The sequence below is a fragment of the Dendropsophus ebraccatus genome, chromosome 2 (genome assembly GCF_027789765.1).
Source record: "Dendropsophus ebraccatus isolate aDenEbr1 chromosome 2, aDenEbr1.pat, whole genome shotgun sequence".
Classification (NCBI taxonomy): Eukaryota; Metazoa; Chordata; class Amphibia; order Anura; family Hylidae; genus Dendropsophus; species Dendropsophus ebraccatus.
The window spans coordinates 157,368,079-157,388,638 of record NC_091455.1 but is presented as its reverse complement, the minus strand read 5'-3'; the positions used below and the strand labels follow the sequence as shown (position 1 = coordinate 157,388,638).

At 39.6% G+C, this 20,560-nt stretch overlaps 1 protein-coding gene across 3 annotated transcripts in view; it reads left to right on the top strand.

The window, feature by feature from the left end:
* Positions 1-20,560, top strand: part of TRIO (trio Rho guanine nucleotide exchange factor) — a 217,794-nt gene that overhangs the window by 172,740 nt on the left and 24,494 nt on the right. For all 3 annotated transcript variants that reach the window (XM_069958561.1, XM_069958563.1, XM_069958562.1), the window contains exons 40-46: positions 2,226-2,292; positions 5,290-5,393; positions 8,849-8,918; positions 11,488-11,577; positions 13,029-13,121; positions 16,160-16,210; positions 19,222-19,299. In XM_069958561.1, coding sequence (XP_069814662.1) covers positions 2,226-2,292; positions 5,290-5,393; positions 8,849-8,918; positions 11,488-11,577; positions 13,029-13,121; positions 16,160-16,210; positions 19,222-19,299 — 553 coding nt within the window. The remainder of the gene's footprint in view (positions 1-2,225; positions 2,293-5,289; positions 5,394-8,848; positions 8,919-11,487; positions 11,578-13,028; positions 13,122-16,159; positions 16,211-19,221; positions 19,300-20,560) is intronic.

Genomic DNA, 20,560 nt, shown 5'->3' with positions numbered 1-20,560 from the left:
GGCTTCAGTGTCCCAGGTCTGCAAGGCCGCCACCTGGTCTTCAGTCCACACTTTTTCAAAGTTTTATCAGGTCCATATCCTGGCTTCCTCTGACGCCAGTCTGGGCCGCAAGGTTCTACAGGCCGCTGTGCGTTAGGCGGGCCGCATGGGGATTGTAATCTTCTTTCCCCACCCTCTGGGACTGCTTTTGTACGTCCCACTGGTGCTGTGTCCCCCAATGACAGGCACAAGAAAAGAGGATTTTTTTGTACTCACCGTAAAATCCCTTTCTTGTGGCTTCATTGGGGGACACAGCTCCCACCCTGTTTGAGGTTGTGCTCCCGGGGCTTGTTCTGTTCTTGGGGTTTTCGTTCCCGGGACCAGTCTGTTTTTTTGCCTGTTTTTTGTTACTATTTTCTACTGCTTGTGACTAAACTGAGTTAGCCTGGTGCCTGTAGGAGGGGTATAGCCTGCCAGGCGGAGTCACTTCTTCTTCTGTCTAGTGTCGCCTCCTAGTGGCAGTAGCCTATACTGGTGCTGTGTCCCCCAATGAAGCCACAAGAAAGGGATTTTACGGTGAGTACAAAAAAATCCTCTTTTTTGCATCCGTTTAAAAAAAAAACGTATATGTTAAATAGATTTCAAAAACGCTGTGTGAACCCAGACTTAGTGTGTAATAATGTGCTGAGCATACAATTAACTTGTAATTTGGCCAGTATACCCACCCAACTGCATGAACAGATTTTCTTCCTATTAAATATACACTGATCAACCATAACATTAAAATTACCTGCCTAATATTGTTTGGGTCTCCCTTGTATTTCTAGGACAGCTCCGACTCATTCAGGAATGGTCTCCACTGGACCTCTTTAACCGCTTAAAGACCCAACCAATTAGCATTTTTGCGTTTTTGCTTTTTCCTCCTTGCGCTTAAAAGGCCATAGCACTTGCATTTTTTCAACTGGAAACCCACATGAGCCCTTATTTTTTGTGCTATTAATGACAGGCTAAATTGTTGCATAATTTACTCTACAACCCATAAAAAAATTTAATGTGTGGTGAAATTGAAAAAAACCCCAACACATTTTTTATTTGGGGGGGGGGGGGGGGTTGTTTTTACGCTGTTCGCCCTGGGGTAAAACTGTCTTGTTATATATGTTCCTCAAGTCGTTACGATTGCAACGATATGTAACTTGTAGAATTTTTTTTATTTGATGGCTTTTAAAAAATTAAAAACCTTTTTTTTTTTTTTTTTTTTTTTTTTTTTTTTTATATATGTTGCTTAAAATCTTAAAAATTGGTCTATGGGGCTGTGTGAGGTGACATTTTGTGTGCCATGATCTGTACTTTCTATTGGTATCTTGATTGCGCATATGCGACTTTTTGATCGCTTTTTATTACAATTTTTCTGGATATGATGCAACCAAAAATGCGCAAGTTTGACACCAGGGAAGTGAAAAGTCCCCATTTTACTTTGCCAGTTGCATTTAATAAGCTAATTAGCAGGCACGGCGATCGGACCGTGCCCGCTTATAGCCACGGTCCCAGGCTGCATAAAGCACCTGGGATTACGGTGGTTCAGAGCGGGGTCGCCGTGCGGCCCCCCTCTGAAATCCCTTAACGACCTCAGGACATAACTATACTATAGTTAAGGGGTTAAGTTGACTTGTGGTGTCCGGCACCAGAATGTTTGCAGCAGATCTATTAAGTTCTATAATTTCTGGGGGCTTCAGGGTCAGATTTATTTTTACAATTTTAAGCTATCCTGTAAGTCCTCCACTATGCCTTATTTTCGCATAATGTCTTATTTTCGGGGATATATATGTATATGTTTCTTACCTTGATCCTCTGCAACATTTCTGTGCTAGTAGTTCTGCCCCCAGTGCACAAAAAACGCTTAATTAGTATAGAAGGTAAGAAACTTCACCTTCATCATCATCACCCCGTATGCTATAGGGATATATCAGCAGGTTAGATACTTCCAAACGTTTCTGTAAATTTTGGTGTTTTTCACCATCACAGAACACAAAGTGCACTATCCCTTGAATAAGTAAAAGCACCCTAAAGTTATTGCCACATAAACTGAAACACTTTAGGTTTAATCATCTGAGGCCAAAATCGTCCCAGTCCTCAAGGGGATAACCCATTGGCCTGGACGGTCAAGGTTGTGTATGCTATGAAATTATTTTAACATATAATTATGCTTTTGAGACTTCCTGCATATTCTCAGTTCTTTCTTCTCTCAGTTATGTGTTACAGGAACTAGTCGATACGGAACGGGATTACGTTAAGGACCTGGGTTATGTTGTTGAGGTAATCTTGAAACAAATCTCCTCTAGTAGACTTGTTTGAATTCAGTACTTAGACATTAGTATGCATGCATATAAAACTGATGCTGCTTATTTTTTTTATTGTCTAAGACTAAAATCTATTTTGTTTTTTGATTACTCACAATTATTTATTTTTGCTTGTAAACTGGTTTAGGCTATGTTCTCACTACTTAAGAGTCACGGAACGGCCTGTCTCTGCAAAGATCATCCCGGCTGGATGATCTTTCCGGCCGCACTGTTCTGATGAGGGCGCATCACAACTTCCCATAGCACACAATGAAGCAAACGGCTGGAGCTGCTCGCTTCATTGTGTGAACTGACAGGTCTTTCTGCAGCTGCAATTCACTGAATTGCGGCCGCAGAAAACGGACATGTCAGTTCTTTGCGGCGCCGCATGGGATCCCGACCGGAGCGTATACGATGTGTGTAAGCTCTGGCCAGGATCCCAAACAAGAATAGGCTGCGTTCCACCCATCGGCAACAACGGCCGTACTTTTACATAGTGTGAACATAGCCTTAAAGTGTACATAAATTAAGCCTATTTTGGACATTTGTTTTAACTAATATGATTTAAAATGGTATTGCAAATCTAAGGGTTCGATTACACAGAAAGAGTATCTGACATATTATCTGCCAAAGATTTGAAGCCAAAGCCAGGAATGGATTTGAAAAGAGGAGAAATCTCATGCTTTCCTTTATGACCTGATCTCTGTTTATAGTCTGTTCCTGGCTTTGTCTTCAAATCTTTGGCAGATAATCTGTCAGATAACACTGGACAACAAATTTTCAAAAGTTGTTTGGTTCAGAAATAAAATGATCCATTTCTTAATGATTTTAAATTGAATTGAAATATCACAAGGAAAAATGTTAATTGGCTCTAGTTTCTATGATATTGAAGAGTTCTCATGTTACTGTTTTGTGAATTGTATAGAATACAGTATAATAGCCAACATATTTATTACTTCTGCAATCATAAGGAAGCAAGTTTACTGTTCATAAATTTTTGAAATATATTCATAGGAAACTTAGTTCTATCTGAAATCAACTACAATTTACAGGCATATCCAAGAATTTTTACAAATAATTATGTTTATTAAACTCTGGAATGTAGGTCCTTATTCAATGGCTTCTCGGTGCATTTACACATGTCTTTTGTATTCATACATGGGATTGTCTCTGATAACTGTCTAACAGTAATCTGCAAGCATTGATGGGTTCCATTTACCCCGTGTTGACACTACTTTTGTGTCTGTTAAAAAAACAAACAAACGCATCCGTGTTTTTTTTTTTATAATGGAAGTCAATGGAAAAGCAGATCAAAATGGATGCACACAAATGCAAAAAAAATGAATGAAAAACACGGATAGCAAAAACGCAGTGTGAACCTAGCCTTATACCATAACTATTGGTCATTCTAAGAAGATACAATATACCAGTTGATGATGCAATACTGACGATGCAAACTTTTCCTAGTATTGTATCACAGGCTGGGAGAAGTATGAGAAGTACGTCTATATCTTGACAATTAGAGCCAATTTCAAAATTTGAACATCATTTTCGATCTCAGCACCCCAAAATTAGTTAAGTTCAACTGTTTTCATGTCGGAACCTTTTTGGCTGTTGACCAGTGTAATCTTTCTGTGTAAATGGACCCTAAGCTGGGTTGGGATGTACACAGCTAGGAGTGGAAGAGAGTACACTAGGCTGCCAGAGAACTACGGACACACTGCACAGTGATCAGCTGACTGGAGCAATGGGGAGATGGAAGAAAGTACCAAAAACACAGTTATGCATACATCAACAATGTGGAGCACTTCTATGCCCTGTAAAAAAATTCTTTAAAGGGGTTATCCAGCGCTACAAAAACATGGCCACTTTCTCCCTACTGTTGTCTCCAGTTTGGGTGGGGTTTTGAAACTCCGTTCCATTGAAGTAAATGGAGCTTAATTGCAAACTGCACCTGAACTGGAGACAACAGTAGGCGGGAAAGTGGCCATGTTTTTGTAGCGCTGGATAACCCCTTTAAAATCAACTTGTCAGAGTTATATAGATTTGTAACTTCTATTTAAAAATCTCAAGTTTTCCACGTACTTATTAGCTGCTGTATGTCTTGCAGGAAGTTGTGTTTTATTTGCAGTTTGACAGTGTTCTCTGCAGGAAAGCAGGAACGATTTTCTATAGGAAAGGTTCTCTACAGAAGTGGCAGCACAGCGTCCTGGTTCTGACTGGAAAGAATACACCACTTCTTGCAGGACATACAGCAGCTGATAAGTACTGGGAGACTTGAGATGTTTAAATAAAAGTACATTACAAATCTATATAACTCTGACATCAGTTATTTTTAAAGAAAATTGTTTTTGTCGGAGTACCCCTTTGATGGGGTTATTCAGGACATTAAGTATTCTTTTAGTCCTTTTTCTGTGATTATACAGTTACTGGGTGCAGTCATTAGCCCTGGCAGTAACCAGTAAGCCCCTCGACCCTCTTGATACTATCCAGTTAGTTTTGCCCTTTAACAAGCATGCTTGAGAAAGAGGGTGATCGCTCAAAGTGACACAACTCAAACTTTTCTCCATGGGGTGTTTTTTTTTTTTTTTTTTCAAAATCTTTTTGAGGCTGCTGTAACACAAAACACTTTTTTTTAAGCCAAACCTAAGAATGGATTCAAAAGGAATTGGAAGTATAAAGGAGGGACCATTTCTGGATTTTATTTGTAACCTGCAGTGGTTGTTTTCCAAAAAACTGCTTTGTGTAACTGCAGCCTAATGTATATCAATTACAGAGGATTCTAAATGTGGTTTTATAAACTTGAGCTCTTGGGCGAACATGTAAATGGTTGTGACAAGTTCTAATCGTTTCAGTCTGTTAAGTGATCGCCTTTTTAAAGATCCTTTAGCATTGATTTATTTATCTTTGAAAATATAAACTGCAGTCAATTTTGATATTAATGGATTAAAACTTTTTCTGTGATTTGTTACAGGGCTATATGGCACTCATGAAGGAGGATGGTGTTCCAGATGACATGAAAGGAAAGGATAAGATTATTTTTGGGAATATCCATCAAATTTACGACTGGCACAGAGAGTAAGTACACATTTTTTTTTATTCTTAGTGTTACTGTGTATATTAATTACATTTAGAATTAGAACATTATTAGATGAATAAAACATCTGGTCAGTTTACAGCTACAAAAGAAGAAAGTGGTCAAACATATTGTGTATGCCTTCCAGTATTGGAAAAAACATGCAGGACATTCAGCACCTGATAAGTACTGGAAGACTTGAGATTTTTAAATAGAAGTAAATTACAAATCTATGTAACTTTCTGAAACTAACTGATTTAAAAGAAAAAGATTTGCGCCAGAGTACCCCTTTAAGGACCAGAGCCCATTTTAACCTGTCTCACCTTGCGTGGTTATAGCCCCATAATTTTATAACTTATTCTAGCAATTCCAAGTTTTATTTATTGTGACATATTGTGACTTTTCTACTAAATATGTGTAACAGCAACCATTGGGGCTGTGCGATTGCTTTACGTAGCCCCAATGGGTAAGAGAGGGAGAATTTTCTCTCTTCTGCCCTATAAATGCTCCAATCCCACTGATTGCAGCACTGATCAGCCCAGATCTTGGAACTGATGGCCATCACCTGCTGCAGATGGAGCAGGTGCAGCTCCTGCACCCATTTTTATCCAGGTATGTGACTGTACGTTCCTGGGCGGGACCACACCTCAAAAAGGAACATACAGTTGTATCTTTTTGATGGGAATGGGTTAAAGAGGTGCTCCAGGCAAGAGACATTTTTGAACAAATTCCCGGGTATCCATTGTCTTAAAGTAATCACAGTTTGCTAAAACTGTGGTAAAAGTGATGCTTTTTTACAGCAGATTTACAATTCGCTGCACAGCCTGAGCATAGCGCTTAATCTCGGTAATGGTACTTGGAGATGAGCGCAACTCGAGCATGTTACATCCAACAACTTCAGCTACTGTTAACCAAACACTCTGGCTCAGACAGAACAGAGCATGATTTGCGCTCATCTTTAATAATAATAACTTGATAATTAACATCATGACTTACATAAAACAAAAATTGTACTAATATACCGAATCCAGGACCAGCTAATATCATAAACAGAAATAATGATGATGAAATAGCAAAGTGAGAGTCCTCATACAGAAATAATAAGTATGTGTAAGAGTACAAGACTATATGGTGCCTAGCATACATCAGTGAAGTGATTCCCTAAGGCAGGGGTGTCAGTGCCATTATACCTGGACAGCCAAAGCTTTAGCTGTCTAGGTATGATAGGAATTGTATTTTCGCAATAGCCGAAGTGCAGCAGTTTGACACCCATGCCCTAAGGTATTTAGTACAGCAAAGTCAAAATGACTCAAATGACCACAATCTTCCTAAACTGGAATTACCTCCAATGGGACTATGGATATAGGACAGACATGTAGATATCATATAGCAGAAATTATTATAACATGAGGTTGTAACATAAATGGTGAGCATGTTTGACATGGCATAATATGAATATTCTGAAGGTATATTCATTAACTGTATCTTATAGGGTTTATATCAAAACTGGTGAAATTATTCTTTCATTATCAAAAAGAAGTCCACAAATGTAATGTTGCATTCTACCTGTGATTATAGTGAAAAGGTAGGGGACAAGGTACACCATGAATACTGAGCATTAAAAGTTAATGATATGTCAGTGAGAGAGTCTTTGTTTTAAAGAAGATATTGTAACACTAGTGTTAAGACAAAAAACGTAGTCAAATGCAGTCTAAGGAGATGCACACCATAAATATAGTGATATCTGTAGTATAACGACTTTGGTGTACAAGACTTCATTTAAAAAATATAGCTTTAAGAAAAGTAGGGGAATTTTGTCTCCAGTAATAAGTTAATTAATGCTAAAAGTTGGGAGTCTAGGGCCTTTATTCTTACTCCAGAGGAAATATATTTTGTCTGAAAGTTAAATCAGGGATTCCTTCTCATCTCTGCATCATCAGTTTGGTGTAACCACATCCTTGCTCTGCTGGTAATGTTTTTTCAATTTTGCTCTTATAGGACCTTGCAAACTCATCACGAGTAGCCCTTTCTCCCTCCACATGCCATCCTATAATAATGTAATGTAAATCATTTCTCAGCACAGTGCCAACATGCTCAGTCAGTTTACTTTCACCAGCATTTACTTGTGAAATAGTGGAGAAGACTTGTTGCAGTGCTGTACAGTGATTGACCTGATAACTATGTGGGGGACCCGGTGTGTTATACTGGCAAGCATCCCAACATTGGTCTGGTCTCATTTCCTGAAATGAAGAGAATGTGAAATAAGTGTGCACCATTTGGGTGAGACCTAGGAGCTAAGTAACAGCAGTAAGAGCACTAAAATCAGTGTCACCACTCTGAAGGGTTTAATTTAAGCAAACATTTTTTTTTTTTTAAATGTTTGAAAGAACAGCTTCATTTTAAAGGTGTTACCAAGGATATGGTTAAATGTAGCTAAAATCGTGGCCACATCTGTCCTCAGGTTGTGTGTGGTATTACAACCGTCAGTACATTCGCTTTACGTTTGGCCATGGATAGATTGGCGCTGGCAGGGGAATTTTTTGAATCACGGCCCGGTTCTAGCGTATAGCGCCATTCTATTCCCGGGAACTGGCCGGGACTGAGGCACTGGAGGCAGGACGGCCTTCCTCTAGTGGGAGGAAACCCCTTCCCCTTTATGATGCAGCTCCATTAAAATCAATGGAGCTGCATCATAGAGGGGCTGAGGGACTTTTAAGGGTGCTTCTACAGTGTGAGCAGCACCTGACACATTAAAGTGCCAGCAGTTGGTCTAATGACAGACAGCAGCAATTGCGTTGCTGTCAACTATTTACCCCTTAAACATCACAATCTACAGTATACCAATCGCTGTGTTTCAAGGTGTCAGTGACAGGAGCGCTACCTGTCGCTAACTAATCGTTGTTTCCTGACAGCGTTAGGTCTCTTGCCCATGCCCGTGCTGTCCAATTGGCCATCTTTTCCTACAGTTTGTCTCAGGTAGACTCTAGTTGCAGAGTTAGTGCCAGTCAATAGCATGGCAATGACCAGTATAAGCAATGTACACCATTATGGTGCCAATAAAAAACTATGGATCATGGTGCAAAAACTGAACCACCCAATCAGCCCCGTAGGTGAAAAAATATAAAAACTATGGCTCTTGGAAAGCAAGGACGAGTAAATGCATAGCAATGCTTTAGTGTGACCTGGACATACGTGCCACAATGAATCTTGGTCATGAAGGGGTTAGCAACGTTTGTTACCTGATGTAGCAACAGTTCATAGCTTATAGGAGATATTGCTCCTTTTTGTATTTTATAAAGTAAGTGCTTATGATGTTTCCTTTGGAACAGATAATAGAAAAACTGTACAAATATGCTAACTTTTTATAATAAACATGAATAGAAATGTACTTCTCAAAATTAACTAGGTAGATGTGACCTGTTAAGATGCATAAATCATTTGTTTTACTTTCCGGCAGGTTCTTTATGGGAGAACTAGAGAAATGTTTGGGAGAGCCAGAAAGGCTAGCACCTTTAATTGTGAAACACGTAAGTGTAAAAAATTAAAAAAAAATAAAAATCAGTATAATATGAATATATACCAGCTATAATATGAAAATAAAATAATGAAACTGGCCTTGACAAAAAATGATGGCAGATTATGATGTGGGCAGTTCGAACAACTGTGTCCTGTAATTAGCATTATGGGTGTCTTCACACTTGTAATCAGTCAGTCAGTCACTATGTTGTTTGGTATCATAGTGTGTACCAAAGAAGGCTAAGGACAGAGTTGTCTCTCCAAACAGTTTGATGTTCCTTTTACTTTAACATGTTAATTTAAAGGGACACTTCTGTCAGATAAGGGTATTGTTTATTTTTTAACCCATCTTTTATGGAAAATAAACATTAGTATTCATATATCATAAACTCATAAAGCCAGCTTGTAGATTCATCAGATGAGAGAAGGCAAGTTAAGTAACTTCAGTATGACTTCAATCCTGTGGCTGGTAGCAGAGGCAGAATAAATGGCAATTTTATGGCTGATAACAGAGGAAGAAATTGTAAGGGCCAGTTCACACGGAGTAAAACTGGCAAAATTCTGCAGCCAAACTCTCTGCCATAGAATCCTGCCAGCCTCCACGTCATACAGGCAGTCTATGGGAGGGCTTGCGTGCTTCCTCTCTCCTCGCCTCTCCGCTTGGAAGAATTGACATGTCAATTCTTCCATGCGGAGAAAGGAGGCGTGCGAGCCTCCCATAGACTGCAAGTATGACATGGAGGCTAGCGGAATTCCGCCAGTCTTACTCCGTGTGTACTGGCCCTAAGCCTGGTAGCAGACAGAGCAATCTTATTACTGGTATGAGATACTAGAGTTGCAAGCCTAAGACTGGTAGCAGACAGAGCAATCTTATTACTGGTATGAGATACTAGAGTTGCAAGCCTAAGGCTGGCAGTAGAGGAATGTTCTGTACACTGCACTAATATAGTGATTTGTGGTCCTGCCCATTGTCACTGGTGAGGCCAGATATATAAGCACTTTCTCAAATACATTTAGGCCTTATGCGCGCATTCAGTGTTTTTTTTTTTCTTCTAGCCTGTATATTCTTTCCACTATAAACATTTGCAGTTCGCAAAAAAAAAATGCTAATATCTGTGCATCTGTAGAGCATCAGCTATCCAATTTTTGCACATCAGATTGCTTCTCGTAATATCCTGATCATGTGAATAGCCCAATTGAAATCAATTGGCAGTAATTATGGAATGTGTTAATAAGACCTTAGTTTGAAATGGTGGCGCATTTCCTTCCTATATTAGTAATAATGCACTGGCCCTGTTAAATAAGGATGGAAAATACGCAGCTCACTGTCTGGCAGATTCTCTGAGCTGGAAGAGACCATTGTGTGGGGTGAGATCTGTGCTGTTCTCTTCCTGGATGCTGGATAATTGGATATAAGCAGCAGTATAATATGGAGATATCCTGTGTAATATAGAGAAGGAGGAGTAGAAGCCAAAAGAGATGGTGTTATGACTGCAGCAGGCTGTGTGAGATAGTGATTAAAGGACAACTCCAAGCAACAGTGAAAAATCGAGGGGGGTTAGGAGGTGGGAACATAATACAGAAGTCCTACTTACCCATCCCTGTGCCCCGTCAGTGCAGTGTCACCTCTCATGGTCAGTTTTCCTTTGTGTATGCTAAATGTTAAGTTTGTAGTGATTTCTTCAAGACATGGTTGCTGGAGACTAGCTGTAACCTCTGCACATTACAAAAAAAAGTGCTGCTGAGCCTGTCAGGGCCTGATAAAATACAAGAATTTGAACTGAGGCTTACCAACTCCACAGTCCTAGTTACTAGGAACAAATTGAAGTGAAAAACCAGCACATTCAGTGGATGGGCGATCCCTAGTGACTGAAATTTTACCCTCATTTTGTAGTGCATACAGAGCAAAATTTTTAATAAAAGTTAATTGCACACTGGATGTTTTTAAAGTGTCACTGTTGTTGTAACTTTCGAAATCTAAATCAACAGTAGATGTGAAGTAAAGCAAGTTTGCAATTAGCATTCATTATTTTTTGTTGTTGTTGTTATCATGCTGTAAAACAAAGCTGAACTTAGCAGAAATCCAGGTCCAGTCTCCTAAAGGCAGATTTTCTTACTGGTTGAAAAAAAAAACAGACTAAACACAGGAATCCCGGCCAGTACAGAGAGTCACGGCTCATTGTGTCCATCAATCACATGACTGCCTTCTCTCTGCGAGTGCTTAGCTGGCCTGGGATACACAGGACTTCCTGTTTTCTGACTTTTTTTCCTCAAAAAACAGGAAACAGTGAGAAAACTGGAAGTGCCGTGTTTTCCATGACAAGTAAGAAAAATTATAATAATGAATGTAAATTGCAAACTTGCTTTACATCACAACTACTGTTTTAGATTTGGACAGTTGTAACGACAGTGACACTTTAAGTATATTAATATTATTACTTGAGCAGAAGTTTTATAAAAAATTAGTTACCAGTTAATTTTAGGTAGTGGAGTTACCAATAATAATTTGAGTTCATTAAAAATGTTTGGGATAAAAAAGAATTAGTAAGAGTTTATTAATTGAATTTTATTCTGTTACAGGAAAGGAGATTACATATGTATATAGTTTACTGCCAAAACAAACCCAATTCTGAGCATATTGTTTCAGAATACATTGACACTTATTTTGAGGTAAGTTAATTCAAATTGTGGTATTTTTACAGTTAAACTCATTAGTAGCCACCCCTGTAAGTGCATCTGTCATCAGGCTTTTGTGTGTAATCTTTACATTTATGATTGAGGCCCATGTCAACATTCATTTAAATAATACCTTTTAGTTTTTTTAAACATGAGTGAAGGGCCTTTTACACTGAACTATTATCGGCCTGAGACGTTGCTAGAAACGCTTCTGCGTCAGACAGTTGGCCCAAATAAAAGTGACAACCATCAGCTTAGGATGGGGAAAATGCCTGCTCCTGGGCTCATCGTTTATTTAGAGCGGGCTTCAAAATTTCTCTTCATTTGAATGGTACAGTTCAAAGCATGCAGTGCTTTAATTGGGGTACTGGGTGGCGGAACGCAGCTTGCAGCATTCTGCTGTCCAGTGTTGATTGCTAATATATATATATATATATAATTTAAAATTGGTTAGTACCATCACTGCAGTTCCAATCAAATTCACCACGTTATTTAATGTTACATGATTGACCAGTCTGTTTCTTAGAAAATGGCTGAAGTGTGAAATGTCTCATGCATATTAACAAGCTACCATTTTGTTAAAACACGTACTGTATATACAATAACTGCATTGTAAATTACTGCAAGAAAGCCAGTTAAATGATTATGAATCTAAAACATTTTATATTTATAGATATTTAGTTTTTTTTTGCTTTTTTTAATAATTGTTTCATTATGACAGTTAACATTATAACCATTTTTTATTTTTTTGTTAATTTAATGCTCGGTGGAGTCCCAGACCTTCAGGCATCATTTATCATTATGATGCCGAGAAAAAGGCTTTATAGCTGACGACTAGGATAGGAGCTTTCACTCATTCCAAAGTCCTTAGAAACTGTGACACGTTAAATAATTTATGTCAAATATATTTTTTAGGGATTTTTTGTGACTTTTTTTCCCCCCAATTTTCTATTTTACAGTCTATACTATAAAATCTGAAATCTTGCAATTTTTATTCTCACCACTGGGGCTAAAACTAAACTGAGACTTCATGTTTTATCTGTGGTGGTAAAAGAAGGCTGCTGGAAAGAGATCTGTATAGCATTGCAGCAACATGTTACACTAGTAGAGAAAACAATAGCAGCTCCTTGTGGAATGAGCGCTTGACAGGTCACAGCACGCGCTCAGCGATGTTTCTCGTTCATCTCAAGGGACAGACTGTCTATTGTTGTCTATGTCCATGAGTCTTACTGTAAAGCATGTCACTAAATGCTGTTTAAAAAAGCTCAGACAGGATGGCAGCTTGCATAACAATGTACAAAAAGTGAAATTAAAAATTACAGCCAGAAAATACAAACTCTAATCAGTAAAGGAAAAAAAATTTAGGTAACCCATTCTTTTTTAAGTAACAAATACATTTTTTGTTTTTCATGCATTAATTTTTGGTTTATTATAACACCTTTCAGGACTTAAAACAGCGCCTGGGCCACCGACTTCAACTAACAGATTTGCTAATTAAACCTGTACAAAGAATAATGAAGTATCAACTGCTTTTAAAGGTAATTATTGCCATGGTGTCAGAATGTTCTCAGTCCGTGAGGCATTTAAAAATAAATTAACATAAAAAACGTGCTAGAGCAGGGGTGTCAAACACAGTGGGCCAAAGTTAAAAACTTGGATAAAGTTGCGTGCCAACTTCGATATTTATTGAAGAAACAGACTTGCTTAGATGAGTTATCCAGGCTTAGAAAAACATGTCCACTTTCTTCTTGAAACAGAACCACTCTTGTGCTCAGTGTGGGTCCAGTTTTCTTTAGGGTACAAACACACACACCTAAATAACTGAACACATCATCAAATCTGCACCATCAAATCTGCTGCAGATTTGTTGCGTATACGGTGTGTGTGTTTGTACCATTAAAGTGAATAGAGCTGATTTTTAATATCACACACAACCTGAGAACAGGGATTTTGCTGTTTGTTTTGCAAATGTTATGCAAGTACTAGTACCCACTCCAAGGGTTGTTCAGATCATCCCTTTTCCTGATTTGACTTCTTACTCAAAAGCAAAAAAAAAAAAAATAGCATTCCTAGCACAAGTAATTAAAAGAGAAATCTCATAAAACTGAGAAAATGCAGACAGGCAGGGGGGTGCAGGAAATAATAAACAATGTAACTTGCCTATCCTTGAGCCACATGATGCCGCTCCCGAGTCCTGTTGACAGTTCTCCTAGCTGCAAATCACATACCTGGCTGAGTGAGTGCCTGCTCAGCCAATCAGTCACTGGGACAGAACACCACCCCAGTCACTGACTAGCTGAGAGGGCAATCTCTCAGCTGGATTGTGACGTTGAAGCTGGAATAGCTGTTTACAGCAGAAGATGACAGCCAGCAACAGGATCTGGGAGTGGTGCAACAAAGGCGCCACTAGTATTATCTGGTAGTTCTATCTGTTTATATAATCTGTATATGTACCTATATGTGACTATGTATTTAATAATGTGTGCATGCATAAATTGTACGGTCAGAATATATGTTGCCATATCAGCCCTCCAGTGGGCCTCGGAAAGATTATGATTAAAGCTACTAGAGATATTAGGTATTTGGAAGTCACTTTCCCTGCCACCTCTCAGTGCACTCTGGAGGGTTGGTTACTGTATTTGATACGGGATCTGTAAGTGAACTATGAAGCATGCATGTAACTGCTGGGATAAATGTATGTCTGTGATGTATTCACTTTAGGTATAACTTGTGTGGTGTGTAATCACTGCTGTTATGTATGTGTGGGGCATATTCACTGCTGGAATATATGTGTGTGGAGGTGTAGTGTATGTGCATTACTACTGTGATTGTGGAGAACTGTGCATGAGGCAGAACTGTGAATGTGTAGTGTATATGTATATATAGATATGCACAGTCTGGGATACACATGGTGCAGCTGAGAGGACCCATCAAATGGAGCTACACAGTGTAGTAACATTAGGAAGCAGAAGCCACAGTTTGCCTGGCTACGAATAGTCTTGACCTCCACCTTTACAGCCCTCCCCTAGTAATGGACTTTTCAGTGTGAGGACGTCACCCTTGCAGCATATCCCGGATTTAAGTGTCCTTTTACACACACAGATTTATCTGACAGATTTTTTTAAGCCAAAGCCAGGAATTAATTTGAAAAGAGGAGAAATATCAGTCTTTCCTTTATGACCCTTTCTCTGCTTATAGTCCGTTCCTTGCTTTGGCTTTAAAAATCTGTCAGATAAATCTGTGTGTGTAAAACGACCCTAAGGCATGGAGACAGCGGGTTGTGTGCTCAAATAGGACCGGAGTCCTCTAGTGCTGATACATGTGGGGAACCTCTATCCCCTCCCCTTCCTCCCACACCGCGAATCGTAGCCCCAGGCCGTGAGCTTACCATCTGGTGGTATGCCCCCTTTCTTGGACTCCAGCAAAAAATGCTCCCAGGCCGTAACTCGAGCCTAAATCACCACCTGACATCTTTCCGCACACTCAGACACCCACTTTGCCATGAACACTCCCTGTTCATTGGCCAACACAAACACGAAACTTCGCTTTGTCTGGACCCACCAGCTGATGTCATACATGTTATCCACCGGCCACTGCCAGATACACACTGAAGCACGCAAACATGAAACTTTGCTCTGTTAGGACCCACTAGCCGTTGTCATACACGTGACCGACCGGCCGCTGCCAGACCCACAAGCGCAAAATACCAACTCAAAACTTTGCTGTGTCAAGCCTCCTTATCCGACAAGGAAACACGCCTGAAAATATCATAAAGCTACTTTCCTAGGTTCCCCTGGAGACAGAACGGGCCCCAGCCCTTCTTCATAATTCATATCTTAACATTCTGATTCAGAGTATATCAAACATTATATGCCTTGGCTATTTAGGACTTGAGATATCCCTTACATGATGATGAGGACAAGTAGACAGACCATATTTGGACTCCCTGTGATATCCCCTTTCATACCCAACACTATGACATTTTTTCTGTGGCTATTTGTTTAGTCTGGAAATCCAGGCAAAATAATTTTAAGATATTTTATTGCCCAACAAAAGTTATGAAAATTACTAATAGACACTTATTATGGGAATTGCACCTATAGTGCATTTTCTCTGCACTTACTACAGCATGACGTGTTCCCATCTTAAAACTATTTTGCCCAGACTTCCCCTTTAAGCCTGCCTTAGAGGTGTTAATCCGCAATCTCTTTTGCAGCTCCATGCTTATTGCCACTTGCAGAGAGCATTTGGTCTTTCTACAAGGTAAACAGACAGTATATCTTAGCATATCATTATCTTGAATCAGCTCTACGCCTGCACAAAAATACCATAACACTCAATAAATGAAATATCCATTGCACAAATTCATATAAAAGCACACCATATTATATAATTTTACATATTCATGAATAAAGACAAGGCTGTCCATATTCCTCACAGACATTATTCACACTTTTCACATTTTTTTTAAATCTAGTAGTTATCCTAACTTACCTATTGGAGAGAATGTGGCTAAAGTGTGTGTATCTGCTGTTCCTTTTCTTTTTTTAAATTAATAATGTGTTTCTTCTTGTAGGATTTTTTGAAATACTCCAAAAAAGCCTGTGTAAATGTTGCAGAATTGGAGGTACTTCATTTTGTTTTTGTTTGTTTTTTTCAAAATGATTGCTTTTTATTAATTTGTTGACTTGCATTTAGCACAGTTAAATGCTTACTACTAAAGTAATAGATGCTTGAAGCAAATTTCCAGCAGATAGTGTTGGTAAATCTACAGTAACTTAAAGTGTACCTGTCGTTTGTAAAAATCTTTGACATTTTGATAAATTTAAGTCAAAAGTTTAAACTTGTTCGGGTCTGAGTGTTCTGTACCAATTGGTGAGAGAGAGCAGGAGAGGATGGGCTGCAGATTTACTGATTCTTCCAATCACCCTTATTGCACCACTACTACCGGCATAATATCTGTATTGCCTTCATCTACCTCCTAAAATTGTTAGTTTTACCATGCCATGCAACAGTGCAGACACTTTACCACAATCTCCCTTGCTGCATGTGTAGTGAAAACCAACTGCCAGTACTAATCAGACAGATCATGTGACTGGGATAGCACTGAGCGGGAGCGTCCCTAGAAAGTGGATGCCTAACGGCCATTACCAAAGGCAACAGGTTATGGAACTAAGTAGCACATGTGGGATTTGTGAGTCTGTATCTTAAATGAGACATCTTAAGAAATGCTTGTAAATTTGGAATATGTATCATTTAACATAATGCATCATTATAGACCTAGTTTTCTTTGTGACACCACCCCTTCAAGGTATATTAGGATCCTGTCCAAAGTTAATTTCCGTTCACTTTTCGTTAGTAGAAGGTGGGTAAAGACACTTTTAGCTGGCAAATGCACTTTTGCCCAATAATTGGCTAGCTTAAAGGCCCTTTAACACAGGCCGATTATCGGCCAGGAAGGTTGCTAGAAACACTACTGCAGCCAGTAATTGGCCTATATGAAAGTGACAGCGATATAGCAGTACGTTTAACATGGCCCCATAAAAGATCCAGCGATTCATGTGCTTCATGTGGCCTGGCCTCTTGCTTCCTCGTGCCTGCCAAAGGCACTGTAAACGATTATAAAAGACCCATATTACGCACACAGATTTATCTGTCATTGAAGCCAAAGCCAGGAACAAACTCTAAACAGAGAACGGGGCCTTTAGGCTGTGTTAACACATGCATTTTCATTGCATTACTGCATTATTCAATTGCAGTAATTAATCATTTCAGTCCAGATGTCCTTCATTGTGTAACTGCAATGGTACTCCAACATGTGCAAACATACCCTAAGGCTGTGTTCCCACACAGTATTTTTGCTCATTATTTTTCATAACACCAGCAGTTATTTGTGTGGAAACATAGGCTAAGACTGTGTTCACACAACACAATAAAAATGCAATGTGAATTCATCATTTCATTGCAGTAATTAATAGTTTAATTGCTGTCCAGCCGTCCTTTATTGCGTTAACTCGTGCGGCTGTGTCAGTACACTAAACTTGCATTTACACAAAGAGATTTATCTAATAGATTTTTGAGGCCAAAACCAAAATCTGCACCCTAACACAAACTTTCAAACTGTATCAGAACTCCCGATATCATAGTTAATAGCGATGCTTGGAGCTCCAAGGGCCACTCGGCAGGACACCATCAATGCACAGACGTGTTTCTGCGGACATGTGCATTAGCCCTTAATCAGCCTGGAATCAGTCAACTAACGCGAAAACCATTGATTAGCTGATTGGATCTTTGGTTTGACCATTTAAATTTTTGATCTTTAGGTTACATTACCTTGTGTAAACAGCTTATATACAGCCGATGATGAATTTAAGTAGCAGTTGGTTTGCTGTTAGTCTCCACAATTGATTTTAAGCCTTGTGAAAGCTCCGCAAACACATGTTGATCATAGAAATCATCACTCTGGCACTAGCTAGTTTTAACTTTTTGGGGCATTTCATTTGTTAAACCCACATTTCACATTATCCTTGTATGGATGGGATAAATGCTAGGTAGTTATAATGTATCAGAAAGGTCTCTCCTTGGCAAAGATTTTAAAGTGATATTGTGGTATTATTGAAAAATTGAGCACGGAGAGGAGAAAAGTCAGCTCTGCACAGCACAACAGCATGCAATCGTACCTCACCAAGTTCCTAGACCAGCACTGAGCAGTCTGACCTGTATCCAGCATTCTGTATGCCCAGTCTCCAAACTGCATTGCTGCTTGTCTTCTCTTTCTACTCACTCATCCCCCTCGGCCTTTCCCAACATCATAGGTTACAATGGACTCAGCCAACCCGTCTTCACTTTGCCCCTCTGTAATGTAGATGTCTTTGCCTGGTAAAAAAAAAAAAAAAAAATCTGCTCAAGTGCTTTTTGCCTAATAAAACCTACTACAAAGTTTCTTAAAATTGTTTGCACTATGGATTTCTGCCCAAATATTTTAACATGACAGTTAAACTTTAAAGCGAACCAATCATGCCATTTATCACTGTAACACTAGGAACAGTGGCAGAAAGACTTGCTAAAACGCTGCCTTACCTTATGTTGTCTGTAGTCACTGCAGCTGCTGAAACAAAGCTTTTTATTCCAGTGCGGGAGACAAGCAGAGAATGGGGAGCTAGTTCTCTGGGCCGTGTCTGTCAGCGTGTCTGCAGGATGATTGACAGGAAAAGCAGTTTCTAACTGTTTTCTCTTCTTGTTAATCCTGCAGAGCGCACTGACAGGCAGAGAGATGTGACTAGTCACGGCCCAGATGACTTGTTTCTGGCTCTCTGCTTGTCTCCGGTGCTGGAATATGAGGGATAAAAATCTATGTTTCAGCATCTGCAGTCACTATATAAGCCACAGAACACATGGTAAGGCGGCGTTTTAGCAAGTGCTGCTCCTAGCGTTACACTGATAATTGGTATGATTGGTTTGCTTTAGTATAACTTTGCAATATGGTAAAAGGTTTGTGAATGTGTTTTTTATCTGGTTTTATGAACATTGTTTGCTAGGATTAAGATTTTTTCATCTTATTAATAATTTTGGCATTTTATGTATTTATAAAAATGATAAATATTTTAATCAGTTTTTTTCCTTCCCTTATTCCAACAGAAAGCTGTTGAAGTGATGTGTGTTGTTCTGAAACGGTGTAACGACATGATGAATGTTGGACGGCTACAAGGATTTGATGTAATGTTATAACATTTATTACATCAGTATTATTTAATTTTGTTAGAAGTCTTAAGTTGCAATCAAGGTTCAGTTCCATCCATCATAAGGGCATAAAAAATTAAAAGGCTGAAACAGTCACATGGCAAACACCAAGGTGATTAACAGAATCTATAAGGCGTTTCCCCACAAATAACTTTCATCACTTATCCACACTGGCCAGTGCTGGGACTGCTGTCTGCCAGTGCTGTGCAGAGCAATATGCACTATTATATATTGTATGTGTATTGATATTGCTCTACACGGCATCGGCGTAGGATGTATGTGGGGCTCTGTGACGTAAGCAAGGCCCTGCAACCTTATCCGTATGCAGGGAGGAGGAAGATTATGCACAAATACAAAAATGGGGACAGATACCAAGAAGACACTGTGGCCCTAGGCCGCACCTCTTTGACACTATCCACCAACAAATGAAGTTATTTTTACCAAAGTGACCAAACTGACATAATTTTCAGCATTTGTGCACAAATTTGCAACATTTGTGATTTGAAGAACACCGTGTCAAAGTGGCTTTCCCAAGCGCCTGAAGTGCTGCAAGCTGAAAGGTGTTCTCTCTCCCCGATCCCTATCCCTGCTTCTGGAAACCAAAGTAGTGTGTACCCTGAAATATAAATTGCAGCTGACAGATTATACTTTAAGGGTACACACATACTGTGCGCACCCGCAGTGGATTTCTCGCCCGCCCCGTTAACCCCTGCCTCCGAAGCATATACCTCACCTGGTCCCTGCTTCGGCTTGCTTTGGGGCTCCCGGTGTCTTCCCGTCCCACTCAGCCAATCAGTGCGGGGGAGGTTCAACCGGGCAGGCTGCGGATATACAGCCGGATGTGCATCCCGCTGCGAGTTTGTCTGGCCATGAGGGTACTGGGCAGGGATCCGCAACAGATCTCACTGCGAATTCGCAGCGAGAAATCTGCTGCCGGTCTGCCCAGTGTGTACCCTAAAGGTGTAATGTGTCACCTGTGAGCTTCAAATAGCATTTTTGGGAGCTGCCATAGATTGTTTACACTCTGGAGTTAAAGCACTCAATACAGTGAAATCTTAGGTGCATTGCTCCCTGGGAAATCTGAAAATTCAAAAGAGAGTTCTTTGAGCCTCATTTAAGAGTCTCGAAACTTGGGACTAACCAGAGTCTGGTAAAGGCCCAGCCACAGGATGGCTCCTGTAGGGAAACCACCAAAACCACCATATGAAGAGTCCTGTGTTTCCAGACTCTTAAATGA